This window comes from Echiichthys vipera, assembly GCF_963691815.1.
Source record: "Echiichthys vipera genome assembly, chromosome: X".
NCBI lineage: Eukaryota > Metazoa > Chordata > Actinopteri > Perciformes > Trachinidae > Echiichthys > Echiichthys vipera.
In genome coordinates, this window is record NC_139825.1 from 15,093,499 (window position 1) to 15,105,790 (window position 12,292).

At 39.0% G+C, this 12,292-nt stretch overlaps 1 protein-coding gene across 1 annotated transcript; it reads left to right on the forward strand.

Moving 5' to 3' along the window:
• The first annotated feature begins 1,091 nt into the window (after positions 1-1,091).
• Positions 1,092-12,273, forward strand: LOC310964997 (T-complex protein 11-like protein 1). The gene is made up of 10 exons (XM_083938356.1): positions 1,092-1,211; positions 2,655-2,747; positions 2,874-3,003; positions 3,121-3,241; positions 4,127-4,347; positions 4,504-4,640; positions 5,182-5,363; positions 6,014-6,195; positions 6,643-6,812; positions 7,456-12,273. The coding sequence occupies exons 2-10, from the start codon at positions 2,669-2,671 to the stop codon at positions 7,686-7,688; spliced, it is 1,455 nt and encodes a 484-aa protein (XP_083794482.1). The 5' UTR covers positions 1,092-1,211; positions 2,655-2,668; the 3' UTR covers positions 7,689-12,273.
• The last annotated feature ends 19 nt before the right edge of the window (positions 12,274-12,292 follow it).

A 12,292-nucleotide genomic window follows, 5' to 3' on the forward strand; every position in this document is an offset into this window, starting at 1 on the left:
TTCTACATGTAGATGCAGGGAATTTCCAAATCAATAATCACCAAATAAGATCGTCTTTATAAATCCCATGTAGGAAAAAATATTACAGAAGCAAAACAAAGTAGAAATCAATCAGTTGAAGATGAATGAAACAAAAAGAAAATGAATACATACAGTAATTACAATTAATTCACCAATTTACAAACCAAACCATGTACAAATCATCTGACAGTTTCTTTAAAGAGGGTATGTCTTCAACATTTAGTTATTTTCAGATATTTTAGAGGGTGCTTTAAATGATGCATGGTTTATTGTGGATCCCCATTAGTCGTCACGGCAGTGAAGACTATTCTTCCTGCAGTCCAACACAAGACATACATCTACAGATATTATAAAGCACCATACATATTGTTATATCAGAACACGGATAACATAGTTGCATTTATAACGCAGACACAGCAGCATATTTATTTTATAAAACAACAAACAGTGACATTATATAAAATAAATAACAAAGAAAAGAGAAAAAACAGGCCAATAAAAAGCAGGTAACGTTATAGGTAAAAGCAAAATAAATAGTATCTAGAAAAGTGTAAAGCTGTGTTATACATTAGTATTGCTTGTGTAGTTCCTATCTATTCCTTCCTATTTGTAGTTTATAGGAAGCGGGACATTTCCAGCTGGACATTTCCAGCTGCTCACACATAATTGTGTCTTTATACAATGGCCCATTTATCCAAAGCACGCCGGCCGCTTTCCACTTTGTTCGCATTTAACTATAATAGAGGCAAAAACACGAAACAGCCAGGTAGGGTCAGCTTACTTTCAAACGCAGTGACATGTTGTAGTTGTACAGCACTGACACGCCCACTGTTTTGATTTGAGAACGGACCAAACCAAAGCCGTAGTCTTTTGCTGTATTCTACATAGAAATTAATTTTAAAAAGTCAACCATTTAATACTTTTATATCCACTTTTTGTGTCACGGTATAATCGTACATACTGGTTCATATCATGTGTTACAACGACAGAAAAGTCTGTCACTCTTAAACTCCCACCTATATCCTGATGAGAATGGTTTAGCCCAGGTTCAAACTTGACCGTTGATGTTGGTGAGACTTTAAAACGGCGGATAGTAACAGTTAGGTACGGTTTGTGTACGTTAACGTTATTAATTCAATTGTTAACCTCTTGAAACTTTCAGTAACAATTCACCGAAATACCAATTACAGGTAAGTTAGTGTCTAAAAGCTGTATTGTTGTCTTTGCCATCTAATTGTACGCTGTTTTAAAGATATTTTGTTTTCATCATATTGTGACGTATTTTTAATAGATTAAGCTAATTGACTTAAACAAGTTGGGTTAACGTTAAGTTTCTGTTAGACCTTTGTTTGTTTATTCAGCGGTGGAAAATTATAGTTAATGAGTAACGTTATCAATAGCCTACAAATTTTTGTCCAGAATCTTTTTTTTTCTTTACTTTATTGAAAATGTACAACATAGATATGGATTAAAAATGGATTACAAAGGAGTACTTTTAGTAATACATTCTAAACATATTTATAATATCATTAGAAAAAAGGAAATATATATTTTACATACAGGGGGAAAAACAGTTTCATTTCAGTAAGTTGACAGTGGGGAAGTGTTTTACAATATACATTTTCTGTTATTTTCCTGCATTTACCAATTTTAAAAACTCAACATATATTTTAAATTCATTTTTTTTTAAATTGGGGGGGATTTCAGTATTATATTTTTGTGGATGAAAATTTGTGCCAGACATAGAATTACATTACACAAATTATAGTTATGAGGTACTTGAGTAAGAGTAAGATAGCTGATGTTACTTTAAAGGGTACTTCTAGCTACTGAGGCGAATGTAACTTACTCCACTAACAACATTTATTTGACAACTGTAAAATTTGTTACTTGTTACAGATTCCGATAAAACAATAAAATATGATCAGCAAATCAAGTCTGAAGTATAAATAGGTTAAGATGCGACTTTATCGCTGGGGGAAAATCATATGCTACCCAGCAGTGTTAAAGTAATTCAAATTAGCCCCATCTTTACACAAGAATGCATCGATAATTATAATCCAAAACCATAATGTACATTATTCTGACGTGGGCCTCTGCAGAATGAGCATTGATCAATTTTTCAGTGACTTAGACGTACTTCTTTCCCCACTGTTTTCTCTCAGCTAAATATCACATTAACTGCCATTATCATAATAGCACATTAGATTCGTTGTTTTTGCATGGTAACTTACAATTATTTTCAATGTCAATTACTTTAGTCCGAAGATAGGTTTCTCATTAATAGTTTTGTCTTTTATCACAAAAAAGTAAAAAATAATCAAATCAAATAAAAAAAATACTTTCCCACTGCCCAAGGAGATGTTATCAGATTTCCTGATTTATTTGACCAAAAGTCCAAACCCCAAACCCCATGTTAAAAAAAAAATTGGCTGAACTAGCCAATGTTTGGCATTTATGCGGGTAAAAAAAACAAAAACATAAATTAATTATTAAAATAGTTGCAGATAAATGTTCTGTTTGTTGAGTAATTGATCGAGCTATTAATAATTGCAGCTCTTTATATGTTTGTTGTACAAACCAATTTCACTGGGCTCTATTGAGGTTATTTACTGAGTCATTTGAATTTCTAGAGACTGTTGCCGAGATGCCAAATCAAAGAGATGAGGCCACGGGTGAACCCCCCGCTGACCTCCCCCATCTAGAAAAACTTGACTCTCCCACAGGTATGAAGCTTTATTATGGCAGTAATTGTTTTCAGGCACGTTTAGGGACCATTAGTAATTTAATTATTACTACAGTGACAGTTTCAATTTTCTGAGGGTGTGTGTGTGTCCTTTCTGTGGTGTCAGGGAGCCCACCCACCACCTCATTATCCAGTCTGATGGAGCTGGAAAATTGTGTTTCCAACCTGAACCTTGCTCATGAGATAGTGCTGAACAGAGACTTCTGCTTTAAACCCACGAGCCCTCCTACTGACAGGCAAGAAAAACACTCCATCACAGCTAAACTGACCTTGGGATGTTGTTATTTCTAAAAAATAAATTGAGAGTTTCGTCTCTTTTGAGCTGTTTTGTTAAACCGTTTCTCCCTCTGTAGCCTGGAGGGCAGAGTGACAGAGATCGTTCACCGGGCGTTTTGGGACAGTCTTCAAGAGCAGCTGAACAATGATCCTCCAAACTACAGCCATGCTGTCATTCTGCTCCAGGAAGTCAAGACTGTAAGTGTGTACGGCATCAAATCATTAGTAGCAGAGGATGAGGGTCTACTGAGACCTCAGACTCCATTCCCATGCTTTGAAGATCAAAACCAGAGTAGTCACAGTATGGACAGATGACACAACATCACAGGCATATTAGACTGACTGACTCTCGCCAGATGACTTTCGTTCCGCCTTGCTTCCGTCTTGACTCCGCCTAGCTCCACTCAACCATCTGGATTCGCTCCATAGGGAAGTGATCTCAGGGTCTGTAAAAAATGGTCAGGCCAATCAGGACCGCCAGGCGGAGTTTTATAGATGTGACGTAGCAGAGAAACGACTGCGGATGCTCGCATCGAGGAAGCGGGCGTAGACATGGATGCTGCTATTTCATCCGTGTCCAATCTAGAGAATATTTCTTCTTTAGAAGAACACCAGAGAACGCGTCTGAAGGCTTTTGTTGGTGTTTTTCCCTGCGTCGCTCTCATCAGCGTCACAGGTTGGTTTCCATGTGAGTGGTGGAAGTAGCACGTCAATAAAGATGACGGACAAGTGGTTTATCCAATCATATGCAAGGATTTTTGATAAGGCCCAGCCTCCTGAAATCACTTTGCTATGCAGCGATCCCAGATATATGAGTGAAGCAAGGAGGAATGAAATTCATCTGGCGAGAGTCAGGTTATATTAGAGCTACCTTGAAATCAAAATAAATACAACATATGAAACAACTAAATATTTACCAGCTGCGACAATGACGCTGCTATTTTCACCTTGATTGTTATTTGTGTGTGTGTGTCATCATGGCAACAAAACTCAAATGGTATCAATCTTTTCATCTAACGGTCGGGAAAGTGAGTATATAAGTTTACATAAAACACTAAAGGCCACCTCATATTTAATTTTTAGATGCTTCAGTCTCTGATGCTGCCCGGTCACGTCAGACTGAGATCTCAGCTGGACGAGGTGCTGGACATGGAGCTGATCCAGCAGGAGGTCGATCACGGAGCTCTGGATCTCCACAGACTGGCAGGATACATCATCAGCACCATGGCATCTTTATGTGCACCTGTGAGAGACCCAGCAGTGAGAGCTCTGGGGGAGCTCAGGGACCCTGTGGAGCTCCTGAGGTGAGGCTTGTATCTGGAAATATGGCAGCGAGGTTATAAGTAAATACAGTATAAAAGACAATATAGACAGCACATCAGTTTCTTTGCATTTGCAAATTTTTCAGTAAAACATCTCCAATGTGGTTTAACTCACTAATTCCCCTGCTCCCCCCTCAGGGAGATCTTCAGTGTCTTGGGCCTGATGAAGACGGACATGGTGAACTTCACCATCCAGAGCCTGAGGCCACACCTCCTGCAGAAGGCCGTGCAGTATGAGAGGGCCAAGTTCCAACAGATCCTGGACAAACAGCCGGGTGAGGAAGGGTGTTTACATCTCTCACTTGACTGCTGCAGTGTGTGAGTGATGGATGATAAAGGTGACTGTGATATTTATGGTCATTGGATATTTCACTTTTTAATTAAACTGATTCTGACCCTTGTCACTCAGAGGCATAAGCACCATCAGGCCATTTTTTTTTCATTGTAGCTTCTCAGAGATTAAGTGGAGCTAAGAGCTGTACAGCTAATCAGCGTCCTCTGGCTCAGATATTGTGTCTAAGTTCAGCTGGCTAATCAGTGTTGCTACAGAATGAGATGTATTGGATAGCCTTCTATACCTGCAATATTTTCGTTTTTATAGCAGGTGTCCCTTTTTTCCAAAGGAAATTCCCTCATCTTCGTACAGATGCTGTGAGAGTGAAGCAAATGTGCCGTAAACATAATTTATTCCTTGAATAGACACCTAATCCTACACTACTACTGTTGAGGAAACATAAATGCATCCCTGTCCATGTGAACCCTCTGGTAGTTCAGTGTCATTGCCCTAGATCTTAATAACTGTTGTCTTTGTCATAGCTTCTCTGGACGATACCACTGCTTGGCTTCAGGCGGCAGTGTCAGAAGAGGTGACGGCCGTCAGAGCTCGGTCTGAGTCTCCCAGTCCTGACAGCCGAAGTTCTGTCAGTGCCACCGCTGTCCTCAACAGAGCCTACATGTGTCTGCTACGCTGGGACCCGCAAGACCAGAAATATCCTGAGGTCAGCTGCAAACATTACATCACACTACACTTTGCCTTTCATTTAAATGATATTTTTCTTAATTATCAGTAATTATTGAGTGTCCCCTGCATGCTAAAGCATGTGACAACCCATTAGAGCTCAAGCAGGACATTTTCAGTCACACAGCCCTGTCAGATGAACTCAAGTACTCCATCAACAGCACCCATCGTGTTCCAAAACAGATTAAACTCAATGTAATATAAAGGTAGATATCATTGGCCTACAATAATGTCTTCAGATAATTAAACCGTCAGTGCATAAATGATTTGATCAAGTTTACATTTGGTCGTCCTACAAAAAGCCATCATCCCTTCAGCACTCTATTACCTTTAGTAAACTCGTACCTAGTTAAGTCGTAATTATAGTCATTATATTTCATATTATATATATTTTTTTATCAAATTGTAATTTTATTGTATTTTCCACAATTAGTACGGCTACTCTACAATCTTTCCACGCACCTCAGGCAAACGTTTTCCCTCTGGTCCAAGTACGCTATGATTGGGAATCACGATTGTAGAATAGAAAAGTGAAACCCAGAATGTTGTCATCTAGTTGTAGCTGTTGGTTGTTGTTTAAGCTACTCATCCCCTGTGAATAATCATCTGACACATGACCCTGACCTCCAGACTGTGCTGATGGACCGAGCCCGCCTGGGTGCCCTGGGCCAGCGGCTCCAGATGCTTGTCCTGGAGGCATCGGTGCTGCTCTTGACCAATGCTCAGTGTGGGGGCGCTGTTTTCTCCCTGCAGGGGTTTGTAGGTAAACTCAGGCAGTCCGTCACTGTCCTGCTGGAGGGCAGTCACACCAGGTAAGAGGAAGATTTGGTGATGCATGTACTGGCTGTCACGGAGAACAGGTATTGTATGAGGAGGAAACCAATGGAGGTGACAGGAGGCAACTAGGTTGTCAGAACGGATCCAGCTAACCTCATTCTTTCTGTTTAAGAGAAGCCCCGTCATGATTAGTGGATAAATGTGGAACAGCAGCTTGTGATATGCAAGGCCTTCTCACACTCCCAGGATGCAATAAAATGTAGATCATGCTACTTCTCTCTTAATCACCGTTATTAATATATCACTTTATTTCATCTAAACCTGAGAGACATAGATGTTATTAAAGACCCTTATTTATTGACTTCCATGAGTCCCAGGACTCTTTGCTAAACACTCCTTATAAATGGAGAAATTCGTAGGCCTGTGGCACATCTAATGAACCCTGCTGGTAATTTGTCTGATGCTGTTTTCTGATGCTACAGGGAAGCTGATTTGAAGGGGGCGCTACTTGGACTCGGGGAGACGGTGCTGCAGTTGGTGACCGAAGCTGTGACCGGCCAGGGAGGAAGATCGCTGCCTCAGGAGAAGAATCTGCTGAAAGGACAAATATCTGAGCTGTGGAAGCACAACAATCCTGTCCGCACACTCATAGGTCAGAGCTTCATCAACGATTAATTAAAGCACAAGTGGGGCAGGGGGGAATGTTATAAATCTGCATATTAGAGTATTTATTGCCGGATATTTGTGGTTGTTGTTTTTACTTCATTTAAGGTGCAGTTTAGACAATTTAGGCTGATAAAACAATCCCTTCAAAGCTATATGAAATATATTTTGACAATTTATTATAGTTTAGTTAGTAAAAAAGCCGACAGTTTGGGAAGGCACTATTTATACTCAACAGGAGAGATGTTCACCTCAGATTTATTTTTGTTATTTTCTTCATTGACCTTTATGGTGACATCCTTGCATCAGATTGTTTTCTCCAACCAACAATCCAAAATCCGAAGAAATATTTAGTTTGCTATCATATATGAGGAAAGCAGCAGATCTTCACATTTGAGGAACCAGATAATTAATTGAGTAAATTATTGATTATCAAAATAGTCACAAAATAATGCAGTATACGGTAATATATTTTAATCTGTAGGAGACAACATGCGTTATAATGTCATTTAGTTCGGGTTATCACATGTCCACATGGATGTTTTTAAACTTGAATGTGTGCTGCTGCAAAAAGCTGACTTCTGTCCTTCTCTCTCCTTCCTCTCCCTCATCCCTCTCTCGATCAAACACAGGAGAAAGGGTACAGGGCTTCCTCCAGGCCATGCTGCAGGGTGGTCCCGGTAAAAGGAGTCCAGAGCTGCCTGCTTCCCTCAGGCTGGTGAGCGCTGAGCTAGCCGAGCTGGGGACAGCCTTTGGGCGAATCGTCCATTTCAACAGAACGGTTTTTGGTCCCTTCTACGCACCCATCCTCAGGAAACTGCTGTTTCCAACAGGAGAGGCTGAGACCGGGGAGGACTCACGCTAGGGTGAGGATGACCAAGACAACCGCAATGAACGTGTCGCTATGGAGTGTAAATACTGTGAACAAGCATATTTAAGGGAAAGACTTTTAAAGTGTGGAGGGAAAAAAAGTGTAATGTTCTTAGTGTATATATTTTTTCAGGTGTTTTAACAAAAAAAAAAGTGCAACTAAAAGCATGATCACATGATCTAAACCACACATTGATTGCACAAAAAATTAGGAAAACAAAATGAGTAATAGTTTTCACTTCGACAAGAGTAACAGATAGTTTGTGTTGTGTTGATGAAGAGAGACATAACAAGAGACTGATTGTGATTCAGAAAAAATTGTTAAAAGATGAAGGGCCTGAAAAAACACATTTGTTGGTTTTCAGTTCTCAGTTTACTTCATCTCAAGTTAAACAACCTCAAGAAACATTGAAGCTGGGGTAGGCAGTTTTTGGCCATAATACATTTTCATCATATAACATTCAAGTTCATGTTTATGTAACTTGTTAGCGCCTCAAATCACAATCTGTCATCTCAAAGAGATTTACCGGCCCAAAGAAAACAGGATCTCAATATAGATCTGGTTGACTGAAATGAATGACTAGTACTTGTACAGATTAATGTACGAAGCGTGTGCATATGGCCGCACGTGTGTGGTGGGAGGGGCTTAGGACAAAGCAGAGGGCTGTATTTTCAAATTCTGGTGTTTTTGTTTGTTTGTTTTGTCTTTTCCAGAAAACCGCATGCCCCAGCTTTAAGTACCAAAAATTATACTAATACTTTGTAAATAATACCATATTAATTACACAAACTTTTTGTTGATGGTTTCTCTTTTTATCATGTTGACAGACGTTTATGTATAGCTTACCAAAGACATTGTGCACCTTTTTTTTCTGAATTCAGTTTTTTCCCCCACTTTTTATTATAAAGCAAACGTATACTCAATGTTTCCCCTACAGTTGACAGTATTAGTGGGAGGTGGTGTACCAAAAATAAATACAGGTAATAGTCTGAGGAATCACATGAATTTTAAACAATATTGTGGGAAAACAATTACTTGATACTCAAATAACGTGCTTTACACAAAAGCAAAAAACTAAAATCTTAATCTGAGTGCTACAGATTACTCTCTTGAAAACATGTAGTTTGTGGGGGTTTGTTTTTTTTATTACTCAAGCGAGTTTCAAGAGTCAGCTAGCATATTTTCATGTTGTACAAAAATAAATACACCAATGATACCATCGGTTATAGCCAAAGTACAAATATTTTCATGAGCTTTGGGATTTGTATAAAATGAGTTTAAACATGCAAAACCACTGGTTTGGTCCTTTAACAGCTCCGAACAGAACAGATGACAAAAGTCACAGAGGTAAACATTTTCTGAAAGATAAAATCTTGAAAATGCACAAGGTCTTTTAACAACACTCCCTGCTGTTTTAAAGGTATTTCCAGAATAATCAAACATTCCTTACGCATGTGAATTAAATAATATTTAGTCAGCTGTACCATAAAATAGATTTTTAACCAGTTTGAAAGTTGATTTACAAATCCAGATAGCCAGAAATATCTCCTTGCACATATGGTACGCACAAGAATACACCAACATGTTACTGTATATAAAATATAATATGTAAAGTGACACTATTATAAACAAATGTATTTTTTATATATATTCATAGTAGTACAAGTCAAGCAAGGACCTATGGACCATATTTCCTACTACTACTTCTTGTTTGATTTAGGAGATTCATAACTTGGGAAAAAAGTTGAACTTTTTGTTTTTATACCAAGTCTTTATTTTTTTTAATCTAACTGGTCAGAAATGTTTTTTGAGGATTCTGCATATACCTTTACCTTGCACTGTAGCCATTTTATCACATGATAATTGCGATATCACAAAAAACATTTGACGCGTCATGTTAGGTAAACGATAACTACTGTAGAGGTGACTTCCGCCAAGGCATTCCTATGTCTCCATGTTAATGTTGTGTGATTTTTCCCAGTCAGGAACTTCTTTTTACAATATTCCGACACCACATGAATGCAACACAAATGCCTCACCTCACGATGTTAACGAAAGTGAAAAAAAAAAAATTCTGTATCTGCACCGTGATTCAGATCTGCTACAAAATGTAGTTCTTCTTTGACCCAATGCTACACCAGTTCCATCGAGTGAGTAGTTTTTCCGTAATCCTTCTGACAGACAACCTGATCCCAAATCATTACCTCCTTGGTGGAGGTAATGATTTGTGTTCTTCAAACACCAAGCACTTATATATTAGATGCTTAGCTCTGTGACTTAAATGAAACATGTTAATGTGTAACACATGGTTCAACCCAAATGGGGCTTATCGTTTGTTGAGATTAGAGGTTGCACCACCCACTAATCTCTACAGCAGGGGAAACACTGATAGTATAATACAATAATAACCATGTTGTTATATTTGTCACTTTATTTTTTTAAACAGCTGGTGTAATTTTTTCATTGTTTTATACTTTTTAATCATAAAACAAAATCAATGCCAACAACAGACTCGAGAGGGATATTTTTGTCATTGTATTATTTAATCTTTCATTAATATAATATTGCTTTGAAATGTTAAACAGTATCACATTTTCATTGACAAACCATACTCTCTGCCACAAACATGGGCAAAGCATTGTATGCTGGTACAGTTTTTTTTCTACACTTTAACCTTCCTTTTTCTCTTAATAACCCCCACCGTTACTATCTTTAATAGACCTGAATCAATAGAAATGCTCATTAATGGTCTACAGTGTTCTAAACATTACAGTACCTACATGACATGATCAGAAAGTCACATGGGGGCCAGGAAATAGACTTGACCCTTTCTGACTGACGTCTCTCTTGAGACAGGAGTGATACACAGGTCCTGTCTAGTCATTGATGTGGGACAACAGGTTACCGTTGTCTGTGTGTTTGTATTCATATCAGGGCAGTGGAGGAGCAGGCGATATACAGAGTGAGATTCTTAATGTCAGAGTGGTGCTGGTGGGCCTTGCACATTGCATAAGGCTTTCCTCGTTTTCTCTCTCTACCTCTTTTCCACTGCTCTGCCCACTAACTCACACACTCACATAGGCTGCTCCCCATCAACTCACAGCTTGGTATCCGGAAACTTGAACGCTGGGGTGAGCTACACAAGGAAAACACCAATGTTAAAAAGACTGGTACATGCACAGCCAAATCATGCCACCAAAACTTGCTTTAAATAGCTGCTGCTCATTAAAGTGTAATGCTTTTATATTATGCATCCATACTAGAGCAGGTTGTCTTGGTGACACACAAAATGGAAGAACATACGTGACAAAGTGTTGCGAGGAAAATGACGACGATGGAAACATGGAGGGATGAGGATGAATCGCTGTATTGATGTGTGACGGAGAGAGGAGGGAACATAAAAAGCGAATGGCAGATGAGTGATAAGAGACGAGACACTGCTACAGTACATACAAAGACTGCTCAGGCCAAGTGCATCAAAAGGTACAAAAACACAAAACACTGCCAACATGCATCGTCAGTGGAACAGTCAGAACAGTGGCAATGACACAGCCACAGTACTGCACACAGACCAGCTACATCTTAACAGTCAGTCTCCAGACACACTGTCTTCTGGAGAGGAGCTCAATTCCTCCCATCTCCTGCAGCACATAGAAACAAGGACAGTGGACAGTGATGTAACAGCAATAGTCCAAACTCCCATGAGGACAGACAAAAACAAGGCATACAGCACGCAAAGTAGGTAGTGCACACAGAATACGTGCCGACTCCACGACAAGCATTTTTGAGTCACAGTGCGGGAAGGAAATTCTTCTTTTTAAAGAAAAAAAAAAAAACTATGTCATGTTCTCAGCATAACAAATCCATTCGCATTTACACGACACCAGAGCAACACTTTCTCTTTTAATGTAGTGGAATTAAATCTTTTCACTGTGTTTTTTTCCAAGTGACATACTTTGCATGTACTGTACCTAATTCTAAATCGGCGTGAAACAGCATGGATACCTACCCATGTAATCATGATAATAAGATGCTATGTTGGGAAATGTGCACCAATTTGCTCCAGGCTCATTAATATACAACTGAAATCATGATGTGGATGTTTATGTCTTTTTGTTTAGATTACCAAAATTGGGAAATGTGTATCCATTGTCACAACACGCAGTATGCTTGTGTATTTGTGTTTTATGTTGTTTCGCCTCTGATTGTATCAGTGTTGGGATCCTTCAGGATCCCTCTTTTAATCACTCTTTCCCAAAGTATTTCAAGCAGCCACCATCTATCAAAAAGTATCACAAAATGCACTAATGTTCTTTTCGCACCGTAAGAAAAGAAAAGAAGGTATTAAAAGGGATAGTGCTACGTTTTTTACACAGTGTTATTATTATTTTTTTTAATTGACAAGAAGCTGCTGTGATTTGCAGTCTCTCTGTGCCACCATGACTACTGAGAGACTGCAGATAGGGCAGGGGAGTACGAAGGCCAGAGCAAAGACTCATCTGGACAAAACTGTACCATCATAAGAACAATGTCCCAGCTAGTCATTCAGTTTTTCACACCACCAGGAAATCAGATGTGTTGGGGTGGTTTTTTTTTAG

Excerpts from the sequence above, each read along its gene's own strand:
- LOC310964997 (XM_083938356.1), top strand. The coding sequence starts at position 2,669 with ATGCCAAATCAAAGAGATGAGGCCACGGGTGAACCCCCCGCTGACCTC. Across the intron at positions 3,242-4,126 it reads TGCTCCAGGAAGTCAAGACT|ATGCTTCAGTCTCTGATGCT; the intron begins GTAAGTGTGTAC and ends TTTAATTTTTAG. Across the intron at positions 4,348-4,503 it reads GACCCTGTGGAGCTCCTGAG|GGAGATCTTCAGTGTCTTGG; the intron begins GTGAGGCTTGTA and ends CTCCCCCCTCAG.